The sequence below is a fragment of the Atheta coriaria genome, unplaced genomic scaffold (assembly GCF_025399875.1).
Source record: "Atheta coriaria isolate IRGN ID8LTWV9N9 unplaced genomic scaffold, Caltech_Dcor_3.1 hic_scaffold_10_pilon, whole genome shotgun sequence".
NCBI lineage: Eukaryota > Metazoa > Arthropoda > Insecta > Coleoptera > Staphylinidae > Dalotia > Dalotia coriaria.
Window position 1 is genome coordinate 1,789,177 of NW_027045452.1, and position 26,546 is coordinate 1,815,722.

The 26,546-nt window shown below is 37.6% G+C and overlaps 2 protein-coding genes, 1 long non-coding RNA gene and 8 other non-coding genes across 11 annotated transcripts in view; 10 read left to right on the top strand and 1 right to left on the bottom strand.

Annotated features, from left to right (window-relative positions):
• The first annotated feature begins 301 nt into the window (after nt 1-301).
• LOC135800904 (uncharacterized) lies at nt 302-953 on the top strand. The gene is made up of 2 exons (XR_010550240.1): nt 302-439; nt 503-953. It is a non-coding gene; the product is annotated as an uncharacterized lncRNA (long non-coding RNA).
• Nucleotides 954-3,448: 2,495 nt separating this feature from the next.
• Nucleotides 3,449-5,348, top strand: LOC135800561 (odorant receptor 4-like). The gene is made up of 6 exons (XM_065313825.1): nt 3,449-4,355; nt 4,408-4,615; nt 4,672-4,771; nt 4,835-4,936; nt 4,989-5,144; nt 5,198-5,348. Exons 1-6 carry the CDS (start codon nt 3,818-3,820, stop codon nt 5,258-5,260), a joined length of 1,167 nt encoding a protein of 388 aa, XP_065169897.1. The 5' UTR covers nt 3,449-3,817; the 3' UTR covers nt 5,261-5,348.
• A 3,180-nt stretch (nt 5,349-8,528) lies between these two features.
• Nucleotides 8,529-26,546, bottom strand: part of LOC135801049 (alkaline phosphatase-like) — a 47,880-nt gene continuing 29,862 nt past the window's right edge. The window contains exons 6-10 of the mRNA XM_065314411.1: nt 21,432-21,639; nt 12,438-12,578; nt 10,570-10,764; nt 10,301-10,474; nt 8,529-9,855 (exon numbers count right to left, since the gene is read on the bottom strand). Of these exons, the coding sequence (XP_065170483.1) occupies nt 9,485-9,855; nt 10,301-10,474; nt 10,570-10,764; nt 12,438-12,578; nt 21,432-21,639 (1,089 nt within the window). The 3' untranslated portion in view covers nt 8,529-9,484. The remainder of the gene's footprint in view (nt 9,856-10,300; nt 10,475-10,569; nt 10,765-12,437; nt 12,579-21,431; nt 21,640-26,546) is intronic.
• On the top strand, nt 19,380-19,454 carry TRNAN-GUU (transfer RNA asparagine (anticodon GUU)). The gene has a single exon. It is a non-coding gene; the product is annotated as a tRNA-Asn (tRNA).
• On the top strand, nt 19,897-19,969 carry TRNAN-GUU (transfer RNA asparagine (anticodon GUU)). Its single transcript has one exon. It is a non-coding gene; the product is annotated as a tRNA-Asn (tRNA).
• TRNAN-GUU (transfer RNA asparagine (anticodon GUU)) lies at nt 21,153-21,225 on the top strand. The gene has a single exon. It is a non-coding gene; the product is annotated as a tRNA-Asn (tRNA).
• TRNAN-GUU (transfer RNA asparagine (anticodon GUU)) lies at nt 22,509-22,581 on the top strand. The gene has a single exon. It is a non-coding gene; the product is annotated as a tRNA-Asn (tRNA).
• On the top strand, nt 22,660-22,732 carry TRNAN-GUU (transfer RNA asparagine (anticodon GUU)). Its single transcript has one exon. It is a non-coding gene; the product is annotated as a tRNA-Asn (tRNA).
• On the top strand, nt 23,042-23,114 carry TRNAN-GUU (transfer RNA asparagine (anticodon GUU)). The gene has a single exon. It is a non-coding gene; the product is annotated as a tRNA-Asn (tRNA).
• TRNAN-GUU (transfer RNA asparagine (anticodon GUU)) lies at nt 23,193-23,265 on the top strand. The gene has a single exon. It is a non-coding gene; the product is annotated as a tRNA-Asn (tRNA).
• Nucleotides 23,576-23,648, top strand: TRNAN-GUU (transfer RNA asparagine (anticodon GUU)). The gene has a single exon. It is a non-coding gene; the product is annotated as a tRNA-Asn (tRNA).

Below are 26,546 nucleotides of genomic sequence, written 5' to 3' on the forward strand. Positions count from 1 at the left end.
CAATAATCGGCAGTCAATTCACGCAATCGCGAACGCGAATGGACCGAATCGCGATTGATTCGTGAATTCGCTGTGTCGATGAAGTGTTTGTTGGGCGTGCCTCGAGTCTCGGAAGCCATCAACGCAGTAAAAACATGCGATTAAAGTTAATAACGCTCTTGTATGGCGACGAGTTTAATGTGAATTTAATGATACGAAAGATCGAATCGTCAAACAGTCAAAATGTCCAATAAATTACGCAGCTAAATAGTTCAATAAAACTAATTTAACTCAAATATTTCAATTTATTTTCGGTTTGTTTGTTGGTTTTGTTATTTTTGCGTTTTGTTGATTTTTACTTTGCTTACAATTCATGTATGTTGGGTTGCATACAGTTTTTTTAGAATACAAACCCAACAACTGCATTTTTACATAAATAACCTCAAAATACAACAAAAAAGTAAGTATTTTTTATTATATAAACATAATATATTAACATTTACTATTAATCTTGACTCCTAAGGTTGAATTTCGACCCCGAAGCAAAGGATTATTTATCGTCCTGGAATCAATTAAATCCGAACGCAACCGAAACGTCAAATGATAAATAACGTCAATAAACGTAGACGGAGGTTGGCTAACCTGCCGGGAATGCTCAGCAAAGGACACACAAGCCGGCGGACATTTGATGCGAATCGGTTACCCAGCAAAATCGAAACTTAATTTATGTAGATAACTTCTGCGTGCTAGTTTATGCGCAAGGAAATTGTAAGGATTCGCTCGGTTGCGGCATCGTTTCGCGTTTCAAACGCGGATCTGGATCGCAAGTCGCTGCGAGCATTTTCAAGGTGCTCCTTCAATGAAGAAGACAAAGTCTATTTGCTAGATATCGCCCAAAGCGTACAGCGTGCTTCTAATTTCTAAATGCGATTTGGATGAGCATTTTATCTTGACTTGACTCGAATGCACGAGAATCGAATCTTGTTGTGTGTTTTATTTTTATTTCTAGGTTAGGATGCAGACTGTATTTACAATATTAATACTCAACGGAACGATACCAGATAAATTTCCATGCATTTCCGCCGAATGGATGTTTGCTTGTGACAGGATAAGTAAGTATATTTCCGTCTGGCGTCTCTCGGAGTTCTCCAAGTTGTTTAGTCGACCGCTGCGCGCCGCAAAGCAAAGAAATTGTAGGTAGTAGATCTTGGAAGGATGGATGCGACGCGTGCCTGTGTGCAGATTACGTCCGATGCAAATTCTATTCCCCAAGCGGGCGCATATAATACCAACGTACGCAAATCTACGGTTATAAATCTTGCAAATAAATCCCAACCAATAAACATTTTTGTACTGGCCACCGAAATGCTTGAATTTCGGAATTGTGATGATATTAAACCGCAGGTGACACGAGTGATGAAGTGATGAGTGTGTAATGACAGCGTGAACAAACTGATCACACAATTAGCGGTTCCATTTCCGTGTTTTCATCACGTGCGCTTAACTAACCAAAAATGTGACACCGCCACCTATGCGTGTGTAGATGTGTTTGCGTTCGGTGGGTTGACGTGATGTGTGTTTGGCGGGTTTTCACTGCGTCCGCACACCTATTACACTGATCAGTGAGCGTGCGCGCGTCGATGGGTTGCAAAATGCGAAATGTGAAATGCTGAATATCCAAGTCCGAATTTGAATTTAAATATTGATAGGATCATCAGGACATTGGCAGGTGTGATATTAGTTGCCGAAATGCTTATTAATATTCATACATATTTCACTATTTTCGATACATTACGCCACATAATCAGAATTAATCAAATATATAAAGTTAGGTTAGTTACATCAGTTATAACTCAAAAACCGCTGGACAGATTTTGATGATCTATGATTTTTTAGATTTGTCTGGAATTGAAATAAAAGAATAAATTTTAAAATAATAAACTTTTTGGATTTAAAACTGAAAAAATGAGTTTTAACTAAATAATTGAAGTTGAGATGGCGCTAAAGTGCAATATTACCCATTTTCATATCTTTAAAACAAAAAGTAATTATTATTTCAACATATTACTAAATATGTATCAATTTGTTACTCGTTTTCATGCAGAAAATAACAAAAAACAAAAATTTAACAAAAAACAAATTTTCTCTTTATTCCGTTGTGTCATAAGAGTTACATGCAATTCATATAAAGTATTGAATTCAGGTTATGTTATTCATTTAACCTGATTACATAACTAACAGTTGCAATCAATATTTGAGGTTATGTGTTACGTGATCTGGGTTGTTTGTCTTTTAGCTGAAAACTAGCACTGATGTGAAATGCGTTGAGTGACTACTTGACCTTTTCTCTATACGACGTAAGGATTTCATGGACCTTGCACTTTCCTAGTCGTAGATGTTCCAGCAAACGAGGTCGATTCGTAGAAGGAGGAGGTAGAGCTCCGCTCGTCTTAGATCTTCAACTTGATCCCGGCGGACATTCCTGCGACGCAGACTGCCACATTTTACAACTTTGTGTATAGCGCATACTTTTCTTCGTATGTCTACGTTTTTTTGCTTTTTCCATCAAACAAACAAAAAATAACGGACTGTGCAGAGGGTTTATTTCGTGCAAATGGTATCTATTCATGAAAATAACGTAAAACAGTTGGATATCTATACGGTTTATAAAATGGATGGATGGATGGATAGATGGATGTTTGTCACTGTTTCATGCAAAAACTGTGGTAGCAATATTAATGAAATTTGACACTGATATAGGTTATATTCCAGAATAAAATATAGGCTACTTTTTGATCGAAAAATATTAAAAAATAGCTTTTTCCGCGACTTTTCCGAGCTTTTTAAAATATAATTCGTTTTTACTCTTTTGTTCTAGACATAGTATGTGTCAATTCAATAAATAAGATTCACAATTTTATTTTAAAGAAATTAATTATATAAAGAATTGCTAATAATGCACTTCAGCGCGCCATCTCGGATTCAACTATTTAACTATAACTATGATTGAATCTCAATACCAGCGTTTATCATATAGAAAAAGGCTGTCTTTAGGGTTTTCCCGGCAATTATTCAAATTTTTCTCGCCGTAAAAACCATCCTTGGACTTTAACAAACATTTCAAAAAAAGAATTGCCCAAATTGGTCAAAGCGTTGCTGAGTTATGCGCTTACAAACAGATTTTGCGATTCATTTTAAGGTTATAAAAGATATCAATAGAAAAAAATCGTATTTTTTGCCATGTGTTCTTGAAAGGTAAGACTTTTAGGTTGAAATATGAAGGTCTGACAGCCATTCACTTTTTTATGTGTTTAAGTGAGGTGAGAAATATTATTTTAAGGTTATATTTATGAATATCTTAAAATCGATTGACAGCCACTTGAGTTTGACAGATGCATGCAATATCAACACCACTTAACACACATAACCTCACTTTTTAACACCTGATGGTTACCACCATATCATATTGTGATTGACAGCATAATAATTCAATAAATATTCGAATAAAACCAAAATATATAATTATGCAAGAAATATGTCTGAATCAAAACTAGAAATTTGCATAAATTATTACAAATCAATCCATATATAAACCCTGAGATTTATTGTCTTTCAAGTTAACGTCTAATTTGTATATCAACCAAGAGAAAATGTTGTTCTTATCAGAATGGTGGCAAAGACTAAAAATAATCCGTTACAAAGAAATCCCAGAGTATTTTACTCTGAATATGTTGATTTTTAAAACCGCGGGAAGTTGGATGCCGCACCCAAAAGTCGAATTCCCGTCAAATTTTCACATTACGCATACAACTCTTTCCTATTCCTCACCGCTGGAATAATGGTGTACTTTGAAGCTGCAACTTTACCAATAACCTACTATGACTTGGACGCTTTCGTTAAAAATGTCTCGATGTTGGCAACGCATCTCCTGGACCTTTGCAAATTAATTTTCTGGGCGTTTAACCACCGCAAACTCTTTGAAATGCTCAATAAACTCGATGACTTAACATTCATCCATGGAGAATATCTAGTTGATCCCCAAATAAGTCCGGAAGTGTATCAAGAAGATTTTCTTCCAAAGAAAATTTTAGCTGAAGAGAAAAAAATCTCTGACTTTGCATTAAAGTCGTTCTTCTTTTTTGTTTTCGGTGTATCGTGTTCAGCGGCTTTAGTCAGTGTATACACACTGCTCTTCGACTATAAAGAAAATTATTATTTTATTGTTGATGAACACAATGTAACTATACAGCAATATGATCAACTATTACCTTATTCAAGCAAAATTCCTTTTAATTATAATTCTGGACGTCCAGCATTTTTCTGCGCGATTTTATATCAGTTTTATGCGTTGAGTTATTATGCATGGAATGTAATCGGTAAGTTCTTGTTATTTTTTTTTCTGAAGTTAACCTATAAATATATTTTTAGCGCTAGATACTTTATTCTCTTATATGATGAGTTTTGTCTGTGCTCATATTAAAATCGTCCAAGGAGCATTCAAAACCATCCGTGGACGATGCATGAAACAATTTAAACTAATAGAAAATCCTTCTTTGTTGAATGATGGACCGGAAATGCAACACGCCATGTTGGCGGAGTTTAAAAAATGCGCTCAACATTTACAACAGATATTTATGTTTGTTTTTGGTTGATTTTTTAAATCAATTTTGTTGATTTTTATTATTTTTAAAGAACTACCGATTCTTTGGAAGATATGTTCACAGGAATGACTTTTCTACAGGTTGGAACATCCCTGGGCGTTTTCTGTACTAATTTATATCTTGTTTCATCTGTAAGTTTAAATTATCGGATTATTATCGTGCATATATTGTAATATGTAATTATTTTGTTACAGATTCCATTTGGTACGCGTCTGGCCGCTGAAATAATTTATCTTATCGCTGTTCTTAATGAATTGATGTTGTATTGTTACTTTGGGCATCGTGTCACTTTAAAAGTATGATAGGCAACCAACATAACACCAAAAACTAACTTCTTTTCTGATGCAGGCTGAAACAATCCCCGATGCGTTGTTTGAAGGCGATTGGTTGTCGACTAGCATGCCTTTTAAGCGTAATATGTTGCTGACGATGACGCGCATGACCAGACCGGTTCATTTCACTGTTGGCAAGTTTTCAACTTTGACTCTTTCCACATTTGTTTCGGTAAACTTCTCTTTGTTTGCGGATTATTTGTTTGTATAATGTGAAATTTTCAGATTTGTCGTGGATCTTACTCTTTCTTTACTGCGCTGAAAGCAAGCGAACAAAAAACAGTTTAAAATTAAATATGCACCCAATATTAGTTTATTAATAGTCTGTAGTGTAGATAATTGACCATTTGAATTAAATGAAATTAGTCAACAGCAATTTGCGTGTAAACGACGAGGACTTCCATTGCCCTCTTGAAACAACCCCACTCGGGGAATGCAATCGCAAATCCGTAAACTCGAATCTCATTATGCGCGTGTGTACTTACCGAAAACAAATTCGGACGCTTTTGAAGCGAGAAAAGCGGACGGAATGCACGGAATGCAATGCCCCCTGATGGAAGAGACGCGAAACTCTGTAGTGCAAATTGCAAATGTAAGTAAGTAAGCACGAGCTGCCTTCAAGTCGTCCAAGAAGCGCTCGTGTTTCTTGGATTAAGCTTGGAGATTAGCCGCTCGGAGTCTTCAATGCTCGGATTAAGTTTCAACTACTGTTCAACAACTCTTGCCCACTGAGCAATGAGTACACGCAATTATTTCTGCAGCGAATTCAATTCTAACCTCACTTTGATCAGCTCTATAGAATATATGTGAGTATGTAGTTATTGGTGTTATCGGTAGAGGGCGTTTTTATGATTGAGGAGCATTTAGAGGCCATTTCGGTCATCTTTATTCCGCCATTCATCACATTTTTGTTGTGTTTATTTGATTTCCTCGGCGTGGAGAATTCCGAAAATAGATTTGCATAGATTGGTGAAAATTTGCAACTTCGCTCCGGCTCTATTTAATGTGATTACAGAATACACGAGTCGGCGAAAATTCCAACGACGCTGGAAGATCATGCAGCCGCCGCGGCTTCGCTGTGGCCATAAATCAATTTACATCATCAGCACAAAAATGCTATAAATTCCGCGATGGATTTTTTCCAGCACTACATTTTTTTTATACACGCAACGCTAAAAATTTTACAAGCGGAAATACTGTTATAACCTAGAATAAATACGATATATTTCCACGCAAATATCAAATAAAAGGAAACTGAATCGTGGTTTTTAATTATTTTTCTTTCATGGCACATAGAAGGTTTTCGGCTACATTCTACGTGCAATAACAAGCAATTGAAAAGACGCAAAAAGAGGGAAATATATCGAAGCTATAAATATAATACATAATACATCAAGCTGCGAAATACTAAAGAGACATCTAAAAGCAATAAAACGTGCGTGACGCCGGCGCTGGTTGCTGGCGCTGGTTTAAGCTTTTTGTATTTTCGGCTGTCGATGATAAGAAATACTCTTGTGGCGACATATTCAGTTGGTCGTTTATTTATTTTTTTATTCGGCACAAATTTCAAACGCGTAAAAAACATTTTTAGCAAATAATCAATATTCACATGACTAATAATGAGTTTGAAATACTTTATAAAGATTATAAAGTACTTTAGTCGCGGCCTTGGTCATCCGTGCTGAAAGTAGCACTTTTTGTGTCTCCAAACCGTGGAAAAACGGGCTCTCTAAAGATGGTAGTAGAAAAATATTTTTATTTATTAAAAATGATTGTTTTATAATAACTGACGCTTTATAATAATATCTATAATATAAAAATGGTTGTTTGTAAAGTAGGTTTACGATCGAGATGTTTACGTGATAACGTCTTATTGGTTTTGTTTGTTGCAATTGTTGTAACACTTCACTGGCACTTCACATTTTGTTTCACTGTTAAACATTCAACGAAAACTTAACCGCACGAGAAAATCTCCATTCGTTTGTATGCCGCTAGAGTGAGAGAGACGGAAGATCGGTCAACTCACTCGAACGCTATGCCTGCCTCCGCTCGTGTGGATTCCGCGTGACAAGTTTCACGGAATGACTGGCAGCGCTCGAGATGAGACGGGAGATCGGTCCGTCTCTCACTGGTTATAACGAGAGGGGGGTATACCTGCGATCGGCCTCGTGAGGCCTCGCGACACAAGTTTCTGAACATGTCACCCGACTAAAACGATTTTAAAGACGTTATCACGTCAAAAATGAATAGCAAAATCTGTTTGTAAGCGCATAACTCAACAACGCCTAGACCAATTTATCCAATTCTTTGTTTTAAATGTTTGTAAAAGTCCAAGGATGGTTTTTACGGCAAGAAAAATTCGAATAATTGCCGGGAAAACCCTTAAAACAGCCCTTTTCTATAGGATAAAAGTTGGCATTAAGATTCAATCATAGTTATAGTTAAATAGTTGAATCCGAGATGGCGCTCTGAAGTGCATTATAAGCAATTCTTTATATAAATAATTTCTTTAAAATAAAATTGCGAATCTTATTGATAGAATTGACACATACTATGTCTAGAACAAGAGAATAAAAACGAATTACATTTTTATTAAACCCTACCAGAACAAAATCACGCGCAAAATTTCCGATAATGTTGTAAATACAAGAATTTAATTCCTTCCATCTGTCACTCTCGTCTACTCTATATTGGATCTAGCCCTGTAAGCAACATAAGCACCTACTTACATCCAGTCTACTCGATAATAAAATAAGTTGAGTTAATAAAGCGACACTCCTCGCACGCCTCGGACATGTTTTCCTTCTGCAGATGGAACACGTTTCGCCTTGCGAGAGAATCAACGGATTGTTACTCGCATGTGCGCGCGGGTGGCGCAGGCGGCGGCGGCGTCAGAACAAACAGTTTCGTCTGTGTACTTAGTACACAAAGTCAACAATCGGCGTGTTTCGATTGTTCGTAGAGAGTTTGCCGTATTCCGAAGTGCCCCGTCCACGAGTGCAGCCGCCTCCCGAGTACACGAGTGGCATCTCACCGGCTTAAACCTTCCGAGGCACGGTTATTTCTATAACTGAAATCCTGGAATGCCACAAATTTATCGATGCTGAAAGTTTATTGAAAATGTTCGAAATTTGTATTTTCTAAGTTGGAAATTTCTCGCTGGATAACTTCCGGTCAGCCGCGTCCGGCATGTTTGTTTATCTTGCGCATATGATACGAGCTGAAAGACATCCAGAGCAACATTATTGCACCGCTGCAGGATGCCGAGCGAAACGAATAACGACGCATTCGCGCATTAAACCGGCGTAAAGATAATGACGTGGCACACGCGACCATAAAACGTCTGCGCGCCGCGGGAATATGTCACTCTAAGCTATGTGCAAATGAATGATATGACGCGCAAATAAAACTGATGGGGGTTCATAGAGATGCAGCCAACAACTGCAATAATGCCAGTGTGTTTTGTTCGAGACTCCGGCATCCAAATAAAACCGTTTGATGTTATCATAAAGATGACACTGCAAACGTAGAATTAGGTGATAAAAAGCTTATCCGCTTAAATTTTGAATATATTTATGTACAAATAACAAAATCAACATTTAAGTCTCGTTAGGTTTCAGTAACTTACGTAATATCTTCTTGTTTACATCGTTTTCTTGATAAGTTTTCACATGTATGCAATCTTCGTTTGTTTTTAGTTTTATAATTCAAAGTGGTAGGTGGTACATCTAAGGGTTCATATTTTAATTCGTTTTTTAAATTTGTGTAGACATCAAAAAGAACAGGTCGGGATGTTTTGATGCTTATACAGAAGAAATGATTCCATTCAATAGATAATAAAACATCTATATGTAATAAATAAGTATTTGTATAAAATGGCAACACTGCTCAATGATTTGAGGTTATGAATTAGGCAGTGTTGCCATGTCAAACAAATCGTTGTATTTTATACACAATTTTTATAATCAACGTATTTAAATTCATGTGTGACTGGTTGCGTGTGTTTTGATTAGTTTTTGATTAGTTTACATTAAGTAGTTACGACTTAATATTTACTCATAATTAGTGCATAAGTTCACGTAATTTTATCACTGCACACAATCATTTTACCGCACAATATTGTCTCAGGGCAAATAAATGTGTTCTTCGTGTTTACGTCGCGCGGTTAACGTTAATTACTTATTTACACATCACACCTTGGTCAAATATGAAATCTCGTCCCTGTGCGTGCTTGCATTCAATATTTACACTTTAAATTGATATTAATTAGTCGAAACAAACTATTCAAATGAATGAAATTATTTATATATATTTATATGTGTATATAGTAGATATATTCTATAGTTTTATCATCTTAAGTAAATTATTCGTGTGTTTTATGTGGTTTATATTGTCCGCTTAACTGTGTTTAGTGTTTTGTTTTATACCCTGACAGCCCGCACGTTCGCTTCGAGTTTTATCATCACTTTTATCATGTGCTTCACTGTTTTAAAACGCGCATTATTGTGTTTATTACGTGACGCTTGCTAAGATGGCCGCGATGGTGAGCGCCGCGCGTACTGTTGAATCATATACGTGGCGCCCTCTACCCGCGCGTGATTTGCTACGTGTGCCGTCGTCGGCCATGACGCTACTGGCGATGACAACCGGTACACTGCCGGAGGCACCGCCATTCTCCGCCGGTGAACAAGACGCACTGCCTAAGCCAACGCTAGCGATGGAGTTTTGCAGCGCGGTGTTATTATCGTTGCCGTGACATCGCAGACGGTGTTCGCCGATGCAGGCGCTGTACGCGATGGCGTGCGGGATGTAACTCTGATCGAACGTGCCGGTGAAGAGCGTCGTCGCTAACGGCCCCAGGGCGTACACGGGCACGTCTTCCCCTGCGAAATTAAAAATAAACACACTGTAGAAATCTGTATACAGATACATTAACCAAAATGTATAAAATTTTAATGTTGCACTCCTGGATGCGAAGCGTGCACTTTAATGACTTGCAAACACGTTAAGATGGCAGCACGTAAGCGTGTTGCAACGTGCGCCACAGGCAGGACGTGCATTAGTTGCTAAACTCCCCACCGGTGAAAGGCGCGGTTGTAAAAATTCCAAGGACGTGCTCGCCGCAACCTAACATCACACATAACCTCACTTATTTCCCCTCTTTTTTTGTGTGCAAATGTTAGAATTCTTTAATTTACTGAGTGCGTGTGTTGTTGCGTGTGTTTATACTCATCCAATAAGAACAATGCAATACTTTGATTAAATTGTTCGCTTGGCTATGTCAATTTTATTGCGAGCGACGAGTGTGTACCGAAGAAATCTGTTTACCTCCATGCGTGGCCCATTGTCTCGGAACCGCTGAGCCGTGCACTTGATTCCGGTCCTCCGAGGCGGTCGTCGAATTGATGGGGATGACGCGTGGAGTGCTATACCCGGGTCCATTGCCATACAGAATCGTCGTGTAGGGCTGGCCGTCGACGTCGGAGACTTTACTATCCGGGCCTATAATAAACATCATATAATGAAGGAGAAAGGACACAATCAAATGATTGCATACAGAATAGAAACACAAAAAAAAAGAAATCTGTAATTTTTACCTAAAATTGGATGTCCACGTGGTGTGGCCTGACCGCCAAGTGTGATCACATGCGAATGATCCGATGTGAGTACAATTAGTGTTTCCGTTGGGTTAACCATTGCCAAAGCGGCCAAAACAGCTGTTTCCATCGCGAGTGTTTCATCCAATGCTCGATAGGCGTTGTTGTAGTGATGCGCATGATCAATACGCCCACCTAACCAAAGAAAAAAGGCAATAAATGTAAGGTTACACTCACATAACCTACAAATTAATATCATATTAGGTTAAGTGATGTAGTAAGTACTGCCGACATCAATGAAACGCCTTTCAACTAGTTTTCCTTGAGTTCTCCGGAGAGTTATTAATTTAATTGATCCTTTCTGATCTTTTCATTCGCGCGCGACCATCGTACATCGGTGAATGGGTTGTTTTTGTTGGCCTCTTATGTATTTATGTTCCGTCGACGCCGGGGCGATGGATTCAATTAACCCATTCGTTTTCGCTACCCGGACGCACAAAGCTTGCGAAATAAGAAAAAAGCAACGCATTAAAGGATCGAAGCAAACGCCACGATGAAAAAATAAGAAACACACAAAAAACAAAGATGGAGATGAAAGAAAACGAAGTTTTAATTAAACATCCGCCTTTTGTTAGGTTTTTTTATTACTACAAAATCCATATGGCAATAGGAAATCTATAATATAAAATAAAATGAATCGCAAAATGTGTTGGTAAGCGTATAACTCAACAACGCATTGACCAAGTTGGCCAATTCTTTTATTAAAATGTTTGTTAAAGTCCAAGGATGGTTTTTACGGCGAGAAAAATTCGAATAATTGCCAGGAAAACACTAAAAACAGCAATTTTCTATAAGATAAAAATTGGTATTGAGATTCAATCATAGTTATAGTTAAATAGTTGAATCCGAGATGGCGCGCTGAAGTGCATTATTAGCAATTCTTTATATAATTAATTTCTTTAAAATAAAATTGCAAATCTTATTAATAGAATAGACACATACTATGTCTAGAACAAGAGAGTAAAAACGAATTACATTTTTATTTAACACTACCGGTACAAAGTTGCGGGCAAAAGCTAGTAATAATTAAAATTTGAATTTTTTTGTATTTAAAAATAGTAAAAATAATATTAGGGGTGTGTTTTCGGTTGTCCTTGAGCTAGTGAAAAACTTGCCGACTTTTGGAGTCCGATCGAGTGCCAAACGACTACAGAGTCGCAGTCACATTTGTAGGAATTTCCGTTTGCGAAAGAATTCGAATGGGGGTGGAATCTTTGGCAAAGGTCCAACAAGTCCAGAAGCGAGAATGAATTCCGGTGCGAGCGTATCGACTACCATCGCAAATATTTCTACTCTTTTATTTATTTTTTGTCGCACGCAAAATAAAATTCGCTTGAAAATAAAATAAAAAGAATTCTTTGCATTTTTAACATTATAACGAATCAGTTTGGATTTTGTCCGCAATAAAACAACAAGCATGGGTGAAAAAATCAGCCCTGCGGATGAAATCGCGAGCAGCCGAGGTCGAAATCAAATTTTCAATCGGTTAGTTTGAGAATAACCCCCGCGCGCGCTTGAATAGCAAAATTGAGCATTAGTGGCAACACATGTGCCCCTCGATCCGGCGTGCCACTTGTGCAAAATAAATTTCACCCTCACGGCGGCATTCGGTTTCCATTCGGATCCTGTGAATTCACATTTCGAAATTCAAAAATTCTATGCATTTTGCACTCGTAACTTTTCGGGAGTGCAAAAATGTTTGAAATTAAATTACGTTGTTTATCTTGCGGAAAGCTTTCATTTCGACACATTGTTTATGTAAAAATCGACGTAGCGGTTAAAAAAAACACCAAAAACTTACAACTTACCTTCAACAAACAAAAAGAAACCTTTCGGGTTCTTTAGAAGCACCGAAAGGGCTGAACGGGTCATATCTGCTAGTGAAGGGTCACCGGTTGGTCCTGGATCACGATCCGCTTCGAAATCCATATGTGAATATGAGAATAATCCTGAAATTAAATAAAAATTTGTTAAAAAACAATTTTTTTAGCTTTTTAGCAACTGTTGTTGCTTTTGAGTGGTGGCGTGTATGTTTATTTATATTCAACTCGACCAATAAATTGAAATCGAAATTCATTAGTGTTTTTCGCAGCAAGTAACAAAACAATGGAAAAAAATACGAATGAATTATGAACGCAGTAGTCTCCGGAAACGGCCGATGATTTATGACATGGTCCAATTCGTTTCCGGCGATGATTAAAACTCGCGCTGTTTACACATCGTAAATTTATTCAGTTCAATCAGTCACACGCACCTAATCATTACCCCGTCTTGTTGATTGATCGTTTTGTTCATATAAATTTCGTTTTTATTTGCGTTCAATGATTCAAACATCAAATAAATGTTGGTTATATTAGGTTATATACATGCAGTAATTGTGTTAAGTTGGTTGCCTATATTATATGTCCAGAAGCGTACAGTGAGTATTTTAACAACGAGATTATACCTAACGCTGGAATGTGAGGTTGGAATTTTATCACTTGTACTTTTTGTCTGACCTTTGCTCGTTTCGCAACCGTTTTCAAGCCCCATCAAGGCTTTTTCATTCCACCTGAATTCTATGATTATTATTATTACACTAACACGCGCTCACAGTACACATTCACGTTTTCGCTTTCACTTTCTGTTACCGTTTGAAATCATTTTGCGTTTTGCAACGCACCGCACGTTTTCGCCTGCCTGCGTACGTTCTATATAAAACAATAAATATGACATTATAATCATAATAAGCGCACGAGCGTGTCCCACGGAGGGAAAGTGCTCGCCGTGAGATATACATGAGAGGCAAATAAGTCAACCGCCATAACCTGTACACGCACACATTACCAAACATAACCACAACCGCCGAACGTATGCGCGGTATGCGCTGCGGTTGGGAAAGGCGTCAGGAGAGTAGAAAGTAGAGAGCGGATATAGGAGCCGGGGAAAAGGAGAAAAATTGTAATGCGCATATATAAAGCTTATTATTTTTCCACGTCCAGCACTTTGCTGCTTGTTGTGTGTCTTCCATTATGCAAAGTGCTCGAAGGGTCCCGGCGAAGTGGAGGAGATCGCTCCATCTCACAAAACGAAAATATTGAAACAGACAGTTTGATCTATTATAATATCTTGATCACCAAGTTGCAAAAGTAAAATAATTTTTTTTGTTTTGTTTTAAAATTAACCTCTAAATCTTTTTGAGGTTATTTTGAGTTTCATTGAGTTTTTAGTAACGAAAAAATCCAGTTTTAAAAAAAGGGTCCTCTCTGGTTTTCGGAGGGCAGTAACTTCAACTTTGTGTAACAATGTGTCAACGGCATTCGCCACCCTCTTCCCGTTGGAGTCACGTACGCCTTGATCTCACGCCCATGCCACGTCGGAGTATTCTAATGTGATGTAAACTACTGTTTCTAAGTGGCTTTATTCCGCATTCACAGCGAGCCGCGCCGGAAGGCTGAACAAAAAGGTCTCGGCCTGGACGCATGGCCGGGGGAAAAATTGTTTGCTCAAAGACCGCCGGCGAGTTTTGATCCCTCTTCGGAATGTCGACAACTTGACACGCATTCGCATTTTTTTCATTTATATGCGTGCCTTTTAAACGACGGCGACACACACCGTAAGAGAAGTTTCCGAGCATTGCGCCTGGAGTGAGAAGAAAGTTTGCAAATTTTGTGTGTTTCTGGTTGTGATATCATGTTGGGCGCAGAGGCGCTGTTATTGTTTGTTCGAGATTAGTTAGATACACATTTCATATAAGCGCGGAATGTGGAAATCTACCGGAACTTTTCACCTCTTCACTTTTGACATGTGAGCTCTCACGAGGATTAAATTATTCCACGTGCTTATCAATCATATTGAAATGTGTAATTTAATTCACATATCATAAATAATTTTGAGGTTATTATTATGCAAATATAACGCAATTTAATCAGTTTTATCACTGCGCTCGGAAAGTTGCGTTTTATTGTGGAATTTTTACAATGTGGACAATAAAAAGCGTTAATGCCCAACTTAACTTTCCCACCAACTTTAACTCCAACTCCACATCTGTCAAACAAAAGTAAATAATGCGATGTTTAAAACTGCAACTTTGCATGTAGGCAACACAAACTACATAACCAGCATAAACCGCATGCAAACTAATAAAAGTTTTCGTTTTAAATCAGATAACTATAAATATGATGCTATATTTATACATAAATTATAAATAGAGTGCGATTTATTAAATACTGAACGCAGTCAAGATTATTAATAAAAACTGTGAGCGCACAATCAGCGCCATAATTCACTTATACGAGGCGTCATAAAATGGCGCGACCGCATAGTTAGCAAGGTTAGCAACACTTCAGGGGGATATAAAGTTGCGATTATTATTCAATGCGCACGCCGCGTGCTGCGAATTGTTAAGAATACCCATGGTGATTGTTTTGCGTGACTTGCTTGATTGCGCGCTTGCAAAACACTTAATCATCGAAAAAATAACATTTATAATCCAACATAACCTCAACAACATAATTTTATAAATATAGGTTCATACTAAGTTTTGCCAGCGACTTTTTTCCCGTGTGTTTAATAAAAATGTATTTTGTTTTTACTCTCTTGTTCTAGAGATAGTATGTGTCAATTCTATCATTAAGATTCGCAATTTTATTTTAAAGAAATTAATTATATAAAGAATTGCTAATAATGCACTTCAGTGCGCCATCTCGGATTCAACTATTTAACTATAACTATGATTTAATCTCAATGCCAATTTTTATTCTATAGGAAATGGTTATCTTTAGGGTTTTCCCGGCAATTATTCAAATTTTTCTTGCCGTAAAAACCATCCTTGGACTTAAACAAACATTTTAAAAAAAGAATTGGTCAAATTGGTCTAGGCGTTAATGAGTTATGCGCTTTCCAACAGATTTTGCGATTTATTTTTTTATTACAGATATTACAACGCGGTGATTTCTTATAAAGTAAAATGGCTGCTGTCGGTGATATAGGTATGTTAGCGTTGACATCTTGCACTCACATAATAGGAAAGTGAGCGATGGCATTAGTCGATGTAAATAAAATTGCTAAAAATACGCCTGCTTACTGGAATTGGACCTAGTCGAGTGTACGAATAGAAGAGTCGTGCAAATATTGGAAATGGATGCATCTTGAATGTGTTGGATTGCAAAACGCCGATGTACAAGTAACTCAATATTGGATATGCATTCGGGTTGAAATATGAAAATTCAAAAAAAGTTTTCGCTAAAATCTAAATTGAAATCTAATATTATTGTTAGTTTTTGAAATATTACACGTCAACTTCTTATTTGTCGCAGTGTCAAAATGGAACTAAAATACAAAAGAATATTGTGCGCTGTTCTTTTTTCGTTTGTATATTTCATCGATTTATGCGCGAAGATTTCAATTTTCTCGCATTGTCACATTTTCAATTTTCTATTTATTGCCAACAACAAATTGAAATCTCTGTGAATCATTTTGTTGTGACAACCAACAGTGTTTATTCAACAAAAAATTAAATTTTACATTTTCTTCCTTGAAAAATAAATAAATGATAACTATAAATAAATTTATAATATAAAAATGAATCGCAAAATCTGTTGGTAAGCGCATAACTCAACAACGCCTAGACCAATTTGGTCAATTCTTTTTTTTAAATGTTCGTTAAGGTCCAAGGATGGTTTTTACGGCGAGAAAAATTTGAATAATTGCCGGGAAAACCCTAAAGATAGCCCTTTTCTATAGGATAAAAGTTGGCATTGAGATTCAATCATAGTTATAGTTAAATAGTGGAATCCGAGATGGCGCGCTGAAGTGCATTATTAGCAATATTTTATATAATTAATTTCTTTAAAATAAAATTGCGAATCTTATTGATAGGATTGACACATACTATGTCTAGAACAAAAGCGTAAAAACAAATTACATTTTTATTAAACACTGTCCCGGTAGTCGCGGGCAAAAGCCGGTTTATCAAAAAATAAAATTTTACATTTTTTGTTTTTACAAAAATAAATAATAACTAAAAAATAAATGTTGTATAAAAATATATTTTCCAAAAATAATATACCACCCCAAAAATTTCGGATTATCTCAAAAATAAGAAAAACACCCCCTGAAGGTATACAATGTTTTTCATGCGGCTTTTTCGGGGCTGGAAGCCGTGGGCCTAAAGATGAGATAAAAATGAGAACGTCGGAGGCTGCACAGAGTGTTTATATTCATGTTAGTATAAGAGGGGCGTGTCACGTACCAGCTGAATTTTCCTCTTGTGCCGTAAACCACCCTAGCGGCTGCGAAAGCTAACTATGATTCACTGTCCGCACGGGATGTTTTTACACTAAATAAGACCCAGCCTTGTGAATTTGCGTGCCATCGCATGAACTCGCAATTTATCTAACCTAACCTATCAAATTTTATTTTTTAACTCAAAGATTACACCAAAAAAAAAAAATAAGAAGTTGAATTCATGATTGGAATCATGTTTGAAAGGCGTCGGGGCGTTTCTTGCACTTTCCACTCGAGTGCTTTCGATGAAATACTCGAAAGTGCAACGAACTGCATCGAACGCACGTGAACTCGATATGGAAATGGCGTGTGTCACACACAAAAAATTCTAAACGCTGACGATTTTGTCCATTCAACACTCAAAAACGCGCGGAATGTTGACGCAGTCATTTTTTGCGACCATTGTTATTTGATGCGATATTAAAAATTTGCAGTTACCCACTTTGTAACGTTCAGTTTTAGCATTTTTGCTTTTTATGCGAATGCATTCAGCGGAACTGTAATGGCGGCGCATTCATCCCGCTGAACCTAAAAATCATCATGGTTGACCGTTACGCGCTGCGTCACTTATGACAGCCGCCATTATGCTATCCATACATCATCAAAAACGTAAATTTACGCCCAAAAGTTGCAAAAATATTTTTTATTTAAAAAATTTGTTTTTACATTTATTGAGTTCTGCAAGTATAAAATATTAAATTTTATAAAACTAAACGAACGTATAAATAAATAATTAACTTTCCGCATGGATTTTACTATTAAATAGTAACCAATATAAAAATTCATACGCAAATGAATCAAATTAAATCAATTAGTACGTAGTTATTTGTAATCGATTACAAACGTCGATAAAACGTGATAAAGCACTCGCCGGCTGGTTACATAACCTCAATAACAATAAATAAACTCATGCGGTTTGCATAGCTATCACGTTCCACGGAAACTCGCCGAAAATGGGGGCCAACTCGCAACACACAACACAACTGCGTGCTTTTCTTGGCGTCTTGTCTCTGTTCCATACAAAGATGTCTCTTTGATTCTACCAAACGCATTGTAACGCTATAGAATCTTGGAAGCCGTGCGGATTTCGATCGGCAAAGGCGGCGCGTGCTATTAAAGCGAAATCAATCCGTACTTGTACCAAAAGCTGTGTTGGTTGCCTACCAGCCAGTTTGCGCGATGGTGGTTTGTCTGTTATTTATTGTCCAATTAATTAGCTGAAATTTAGTATACTTTGGCGACGATGCCGAAGGCGGGCACGACACAACCGAGGCGACCGAACGGATTAATTAATTTAAAGCGAATCGAAGAGGAGAGACAGCTGGGGAGGGAAAAGTCGAAGTTTAAGTGAGTTCTTAGAAGCGAAAAGACTTGATTTAACATCAAAAAAAGGCAAAAAAAAACTATTTTTGTAATTTTATTCTTGAAAAAACAAATTAAACATTCTTTGTCTGTTCAATTCTTAATTATAACTTTGTGAAGCCAAGCAAAGTATTTTTAATTAAAAAATACAAGCCATAACAGATTGCAAAGATGATGAATGACGTTGGAATTCGCGCTGCACTGAAATCCGAGCCGAGGAGTAAAAGTTAGAGATGACAATGTTTATATTTATGCTGTTTTGCGATATGCACCATACACATACTACGTTTACGTATATACAACGTGGATAGTGCTCGGCGCCTCCACCAAAGCAGCAGTCGGCTAAATGCTTCGCCTCCGATGCAATAAATCACGTGAATTTATTTCATACGCAATCGTGACCCACTGAACCGTGCCGCGCAAGCTTGCTACGTGCCCGACTTCTTTGTGACTTTATTTCGCTCCACTTTTGCGGCTGCATAAATAGAAATTCGATGTGGGTGAAATTCGAGTTTAATCGAAGCGAACTTTTCTCGCTGCAATGTTGTTCATAAAACTTTTTAGTGCTTAAATCGATGAGTTTATATACAAAGCATTTTTTGTTGTTGTTCTATTGTTAAATCAACAACAGAATTTTTTTCTTTTTTGTTTTTTAGTGTTGGTTAGGTGTATGCGAATAATTTTCGGACTTAGATCACCCAAGTGTGATAAGCTAAATTAAACTCCAACTCGGCGCATAATAGCGACACGATTCGCGTTCGGAGCCAACGCGTTTAGATTCGGTTGTGCGATTTCAGCTAGCTCACCATGTTTACACTTCTATTGTATGCGAACAAAATATACGTACGTAATGCAAAAAAAGTAGATGAATTAAAATTTGAAAGCTCTTTGAATGAGACTCTGTAGTATTAGCTTTTGTTGAAGCGGGCGAGATTTTAAAGACAAAGAAATTTCTTTCTTTATGAAACGTAATTGTGTTCGCATTTATTTGGCTTTTGTTTCGTGTAGAGAGAGAATTGTAATTAAAAGCTGGTTTGTTTTCGTGTTGCGGATTTGTTTTAGATTTTGGTTATGTACAGCATGCTGTTTTGGTTGCATAGATTAAAGTAGTAGTTCATCAAGCCTCCGTGGCGCAATCGGCAGCGCGTTCGGCTGTTAACCGAAAGGTCGGTGGTTCGATCCCACCCGGGGCGGCAAGACTTTTTAAATAAATACATATCAATTATTGAAATATGCAACAAATTTATAAAAATGAATGAAAGAGCTTAAACTGTGTATAATCGCATAGTTTATCGTCCTGTGTTGCTATTTTTAAAACTATTTTTAGCAAATAAATCAATCTGTACTTCAATAAAAGTACAATTTTCAACACTCAAAAAAGCAAAAGTAAAATTTAAGCTTCCTACAGCGGTTTATACCCTTTATATCTTTTTTTCTATCATTTTTTTTTATTTTTGTGTGAAATTCACCAAAAACTAGTTAAAAATTGCAAATATCTGCCTATGTGGCGCAATAGGCAGCGCGTTCGGCGGTTGGTGGTTCGATCCCACCCGGGGGCGGTTGTTTTCAATATTTTCATTTATTCTAACCTCAATTCTGCAATTCTGTCAAAAAAATACAAGAAAATGGCGTTTGTCAGCCTCCGTGGCGCAATCGGCAGCGCGTTCGGCTGTTAACCGAAAGGTCGGTGGTTCGATCCCACCCGGGGGCGACAAAATTTTCATTTTTCTATACTTTAATGTCTAAATTCCGCCACTGTAGTTGAATTAAAACAGATTTATGTCTAGCTTTTTAAACACGTGAGGTGTTAAACGCACGCGACTGTAAACGCGAATATTTAATTAACATTTTAATGTGCTTAGGGCAACACCACAGCGGCGACCTACAAAAAACCGAAATAAAAATAAAAATAGCGAGCGTTGGTGTTAAAGCCACTACGCTTTGTCACTTTAATGCTTTTCTGCGTCCGTCAAGGCGGCCGTTATTGCCGCCAGCATAATTTTAAATATTTATGCAAATTTTTATCAGTAACACGGCACGCGTGCTCTTTAAAGTGCAATAAAATCGAAATGGAATTATTGGATCGTAAACTTATACTTTTACGAGTACTTAATTTAAATTTTTGTACCGCACTTCCGGTTTTAAGACGGCGCCATGCCGTAATAAACCAAATTATCTTTTTTTCGGGTTATAAATATAACACTTGAGTATAGTAATTAAATAAAATATATTTTGTATATTATTAATAGCACACTTGTTCTGGGTCATTTCTTCGCGTGGCAGCAACATTTCTTACATGCGCGTGATAAAAATCAAGTAATTACGACGTCCCCGGCTTCTTTTCCGGCTGGGGCGCCCCTTGCTTTCGCGATACAACGACGCACAGCTTAGTCCCTGTGTTCTTAACCGTGCGCGTAGCGAAGCGAAACACATTTTTCTTGCGCGTTAAATCCCATCGTCCCCTAACGACATATATTTCGTTGAGATTCGCTTGCCACCGCCTCGCTCTTCGGTTCTATCTGAGCGCGCGTTAATACGAAGCAATGCAGCTTTTCTCCACCTCCGGCATCGCCAAGCCGTGATGCTGGTGAAAACTGAAAGGCGCTTGAGTTATAGCTACGAAAAAAAAAACAATAAAAAGAAAACGCGTTTAATTTTATCGCGCGAGCTAAGATGGAATCTATAATCAAATGCATTGTCTACACTTCCGGTGTCAGAAATAATTATAAAATGGCGGGTGTGGGCCTCCGTGGCGCAATAGGCAGCGCGTTCGGCTGTTAACCGAAAGGCCAGTGGTTTGATCACATCTGGGGGCGTGTACTTTAGTCTTTTTTCTTAATTCTAACCTCAATTTAGTAATTCTGTCAAAAATTGTTCTAAAATGACAAATGTCAGCCTCCGTGGCGCAATCGGCAGCGCGTTCGGCTGTTAACCGAAAGGTCGGTGGTTCGATCCCACCCGGGGGCGGCATTCTCCTTTTTTTTTCATTAAATTTAGACTTGTAGAAACAAAAACAAACAAATTTTATGTTTTCGGCAAAAAATATCATGATATATATTTTTTTATTATCTTCGTAAAGTTTTTCTTGTCTTGCCGAATGTCTTTTCCAACTTATCAGCACGATGTTAATCTCGCAGCGAGGCGCAGCGTATAATAAGTAATAAAACACTCACCGAGCAAGTGGTCCACTTGATTCGGGTTGACTTTATCGAGTTGTCCCTTGTTCCACACATACTCCGCCTTCAGACCGCGTTTTTTCTTGTCGCGAACCCAGTCGTCGATCAGATTGCGTCCGTCCAGCCGCCGGCCCTCTTCTTTTATCTGTTCAGGATCGTGCGCTACTTTCGGCAACCAATGGCGGCGCCCACCACCGAAGATAACCTAGAAAGTAATCATCCACACACAAAAAAATTAATTAAAGCGATTAATTCACCAATTTATCGTAACATTTTGTATAAATTGTAAATTTCATCCCTAGGGAGCACCCTTCTCCAATGCAATTCAATGAATAACCAACAACGTGTGACCTATAGTGTGCCACTTCACGCCGGGCGTGAATTCCAGTTGAGAATATTTACAACATCGCCTTGCAGGCATGCAGCCAAGCTCACAGTAAATTTCATCGCGTTAGTTTGGTTGCATAGAAAATCTGTTGCGATACGTTTGTATCATTGTGTGGCGCTAACGTCTCCAGAGAATGAGCGAGTCCATAACCTCTTGGCCTCTGAGTAGGCCTTCGTGTACCGTTACCTTGGGCAGTTATTCAACCAGTAAACAACATTCACCCTACGCTACGCTGCGTTGTGCTCACGATGAGCAACATCAGGTGTATAATAGATTAATCGCGTATTCGCAAGCCGACACTGCTTAAATCCACCCAGACGTTGCACGAAGAATGACGTACGCTACCAGACACTCTTTATGGCTATATAAACTATATACGTAGTGAATAAGTAAACTGCACGAGAGTGGAAGGTAATTTAATTTATGTTTGGGGAGTCGTAGGGTTGAACTGATGAAGATATGTAAAGTTACTGCCGCGGCATTGTGGTTTTAATTGTTTTACAGATGGTTGGAGATTGTGCGTTAATTAACTGATTTAAATATCAATGCGCCTTGTTTAATAATATGGAAATATAGATTGAAATATGTGGATTTCAAATTTTGAATAAACTACTATGGTTATTTAAAAATTAATAGTGTTAAATTGAGGTTATGGTGGTAAAAATTCGTTTATAGTGCTAGTATGGGCCTCCGTGGCGCAATCGGCAGCGCGTTCGGCTGTTAACCGAAAGGTCGGTGGTTCGATCCCACCCGGGGGCGCAAATTATAGTCTTTTTTCTTAATTCTAACCTCAATTTTGTAATTCGGTCAAAAATTGTTCTTAAATGACAGGTCTCAGCCTCCGTGGCGCAATAGGCAGCGCGTTCGGCTGTTAACCGAAAGGTCGATGGTTCGATCCCATCCGGGGGCGGCAATTCCTTTTATTTAACGATTATTATTTGTTAAAACAATAAAATTCAAAACAAATTTATAGAATTTTATCAAATGGGATAAATTATGTTCCTCTTACCTGGTATTACTTATTTTCATTTGATAACTTTGTATTTCTGTTTTAAAATCTCTCAAAAATTATCAAAACTGCTTAAAAATATCAAATATTTGCCTCATTGGTTCAATTCTACACATAACCAATAGATTTTTTTGCCAATTTCTGTTTTTTATCTATTCTAACCTCAATTCTCAAATTCTGTCAAAAATTACATAAAAATGGCGTTTGTCAGCCTCCGTGGCGCAATCGGCAGCGCGTTCGGCTGTTAACCGAAAGGTCGGTGGTTCGATCCCACCCGGGGGCGCAAATTTTAGTCTTTTTTCTTAATTCTAACCTCAATTTTGTCATTCGGTCAAAAATTGTTCTTAAATGACAGGTGTCAGCCTCCGTGGCGCAATAGGCAGCGCGTTCGGCTGTTAACCGAAAGGTCGATGGTTCGATCCCATCCGGGGGCGGCAATACTTTTTATTTAACGACTATTATTTGTTAAAACAATAAAATACAAAACAAATTTATAGAATTTTACCAAATAGGATAAATTATGCTTTTTTATACTCAGTATTACTTATTTTCATTTGAAAACTTTGCATTTCTCATTTAAAATCTCTCAAAAACTATCAAAAAATCTCAAAAATATCAAACAATGGTGCAACAATGGTGAAATTCTATACATAATCAATAGATTTTTTACCAATTTTTGTTATTACCTATTCTAACCTCAATTCTCAAATTCTGTCAAAAATTACATTAAAATGGCGCCCGTCGGCCTCCGTGGCGCAATCGGCAGCGCGTTCGGCTGTTAACCGAAAGGTCGGTGGTTCGATCCCACCCGGGGGCGCAAAATTTTTAATCTAAAAAAGAAGTTATATAAAGTGCGACAAATTAGAAAATACGCATGTATACCATTTGCACAGGCCATTTGCATTCCCCGCCCGTTTGTGTGGTCTTAATTGTTTCTGGGCGCTTAATTAAATGAGATTTTTCGCCGCGTTTGTTTTAATTAGTACCGCACGCCCTCTAACATACCAATACAAAAACAAACCTTCCTCTACACAACACAACATCATTTACTATTAGAAAGTCTCTAAGAATACATTTATAGCGCTGCAAAATAAAAATATATATTTTTTATTATTTCCTTACGTTGCGTTCAATTTTCGGTGCGTGGAAAGGTTAAAAGTTGTTTGCGGGGGATGAACGAAAAAATTAAAAAGGCCGGAAATTGTTGATAATACCACAGGACAGAATAACCGGTTTAATACGCTATAGGTACAATTACTTTGTTGGCTTTCGCATTAGGACGAGCACTTGGAAATTGGAGATTGGAAACGAAAACATTCGTGGTGAAATTGGGAGAGGAAAAAAAGGTGCGAGGGCGGCGCGTATAGAAAACAGTATATAGAAAAAATATGTGAGTCCATTATTTTTTCGGGAATTATTCGGGCGGAAGTCCGGAAAAGACAATTTAAGTATTGTTATTTATGTCCGCAATGTCACCGAACGCATTGTGCTTTGTTTATATACAACATACAAAGTGTCCATACAGAAAAAAATCAATCATTCTAATACAATCATTAATTTAAAATAAAAAAAGTAAAATATAGTAAATTTTTATTTCCATGCAATAAATCTAATTAAACACACTGTATATTAGACCAACATATTGTATTGCAAGGATTTCCGCGCAACTCCCCTGGAAAGTTAGCTGAAAACTGAAATCGTTCGTTTTTTTCGACGCTGCTTGCCCGTTTTACAACCAATTGATCTTTCCGTGTAATTAAATTTCGCCTGAGCGTGTGTTTGTGGAATGGGGGTGGCAAAGGGTGGTAGAGGCCTACGCTTGGCCAAACGGTTGGCAAACAGTGTCTCCCGACGCAGGGGAGCATTATTAAATTGTCAATTGTTTCACGCTCGGCCTGCGTCGATTAAAACTTTAATGTGGAAAATATAATGCCACGCTTGAAGGAGTAAACATTTATACAGTTACAGATTTCACCCCACATTATATAATCGCCCTGTTTTTGAATGCTTGATTAAAATTGGAAATTGCAGCCGGGCATTTGAACGACGTCGATAACTTTCAATTCAGATACAATTTACGTTGGATAATTTCATTAATTTCATATTTATTGTTTAATCCCTACCAATATTATAAATGCGAAAGTCCGAATGTTTGTTCCACTTTCACGCAAAAACTACTTAACCGATCATCATGAAAATTTGTACACATATTCTTAGTGGTCCCCGAATGGTTAAAGGCTACTTTTTATTTAATAAAAAAATTATTTTTTAAATTAAATATAGAAATTGTTTAGCCAATAATACCTCTGCATCTGGTTAATTGACTACTTTAACGCCATCTAGCATTCCAGCAATGAAGCTCACACCTAAGTACTATAGTACCATCACACTGTATTATCACACTGTATTACCGACAGCTACGTCAACATCAAATCCAATTGACTACACTATGGAGACTGTACACTATACTTCCATAGACTATACTTTCGGCCATTTTAAACTTCCCGCCATTCTACTTCATTGTTACTTCTTCTGTGACTACAGACGCGTACGGAAGCAACTTCATTATTTTAGATATTCGCGAGCGAAGCCGTGGGTTAAAGCTAGTTTTATATAAATGTGAATATTAACTTTAGAAATCGGATTATATTTATTAATTTTAATCATTTTTGTGGTTATGTAGCATTAGAATAAGCAACTTGTTTATTTTTGATGTCATTTTGGTTGCCTACAATACTATTACGAAGTATTTAAACAGGAAAAGTAGATTTTTTCATTTTGTTGCTTTTGTTTTGCTGTTTTTGTCAATTGTTGCGAACGTTGTAAGAGAATATTCATTAGCGTGAATAGTTAATAACCGCAGCGCAGTGTAGCGCGCAGCAATTGGGGGTTAGGAATTAATCCGTCGGATTACACGTCCTCCTCCGCTTTGTTGCTGATTATAATCGAACGAGTCACGAGCATAATGCAAAATGTAACGCGATAGGAGCGCTGCGACAACCGCAACGAGAGACGGCCAACTTAGCGTAAATTTAATCCCGCCAGCGGACAAAAAATGACTTGAGCTGCTTATTTTATTTTATTTCGACGGTTTAGTGGCTTGACAACTTCGTTACAACGGATGAGCGTATAATTTTTTCCAGCTTGCGGTTAATTATGTCATGCGCACTTAAAGACGGATAATGAGCATATAATTAACGTAAAACATGTTCTCGTATATACCTACACGTGTATAAATCATTCGAATGTTTACCGTGTAGCAAATTCAAAGAACAAACGAAACCTTCGTGCTGCCGGCGAATAATGTGACAGCAAACGGAATAAATTCACTAAATATATTCGCAAATTGTCTGCTGTTTACATTCGATTCAATGTGAATGCGTGTCTATGTCTATTGTCAACAGTGAACTGTAGTTATTTGTAGGGCCAGACAACCAACAAACTATTAGGCTAGTTGAGTCCAATGTTCAATTCATGAGCGCGCTAAATTTAGCTTTCTGTAAAACACGGCTTTCAGCGTTGATTTTTTTCCCGTGCATGTCACGTCATTTGTTTAATCATCCCTCGCATTCAACGTTCGACGCGCATCAATCATTAAACCAGGGCTTGCTTTCACGCACTTTCCGCCCATTTGACCTCTCGACGTTTCAGCCGTTTCAGCCCAGCGAACAATAACGTGAACTACTCATTATCTGTACAATGCGCTGGGTATGAA

What these genes read in the sequence shown, in the direction of transcription:
- LOC135800561 (XM_065313825.1), top strand. Translation starts at nt 3,818, where the DNA reads ATGGTGTACTTTGAAGCTGCAACTTTACCAATAACCTACTATGACTTG. An exon ending in TTATGCATGGAATGTAATCG is followed by an intron (nt 4,356 to 4,407) that starts GTAAGTTCTTGT and finishes ATATATTTTTAG; the next exon opens with CGCTAGATACTTTATTCTCT. An exon ending in GGCATCGTGTCACTTTAAAA is followed by an intron (nt 4,937 to 4,988) that starts GTATGATAGGCA and finishes TTTCTGATGCAG; the next exon opens with GCTGAAACAATCCCCGATGC.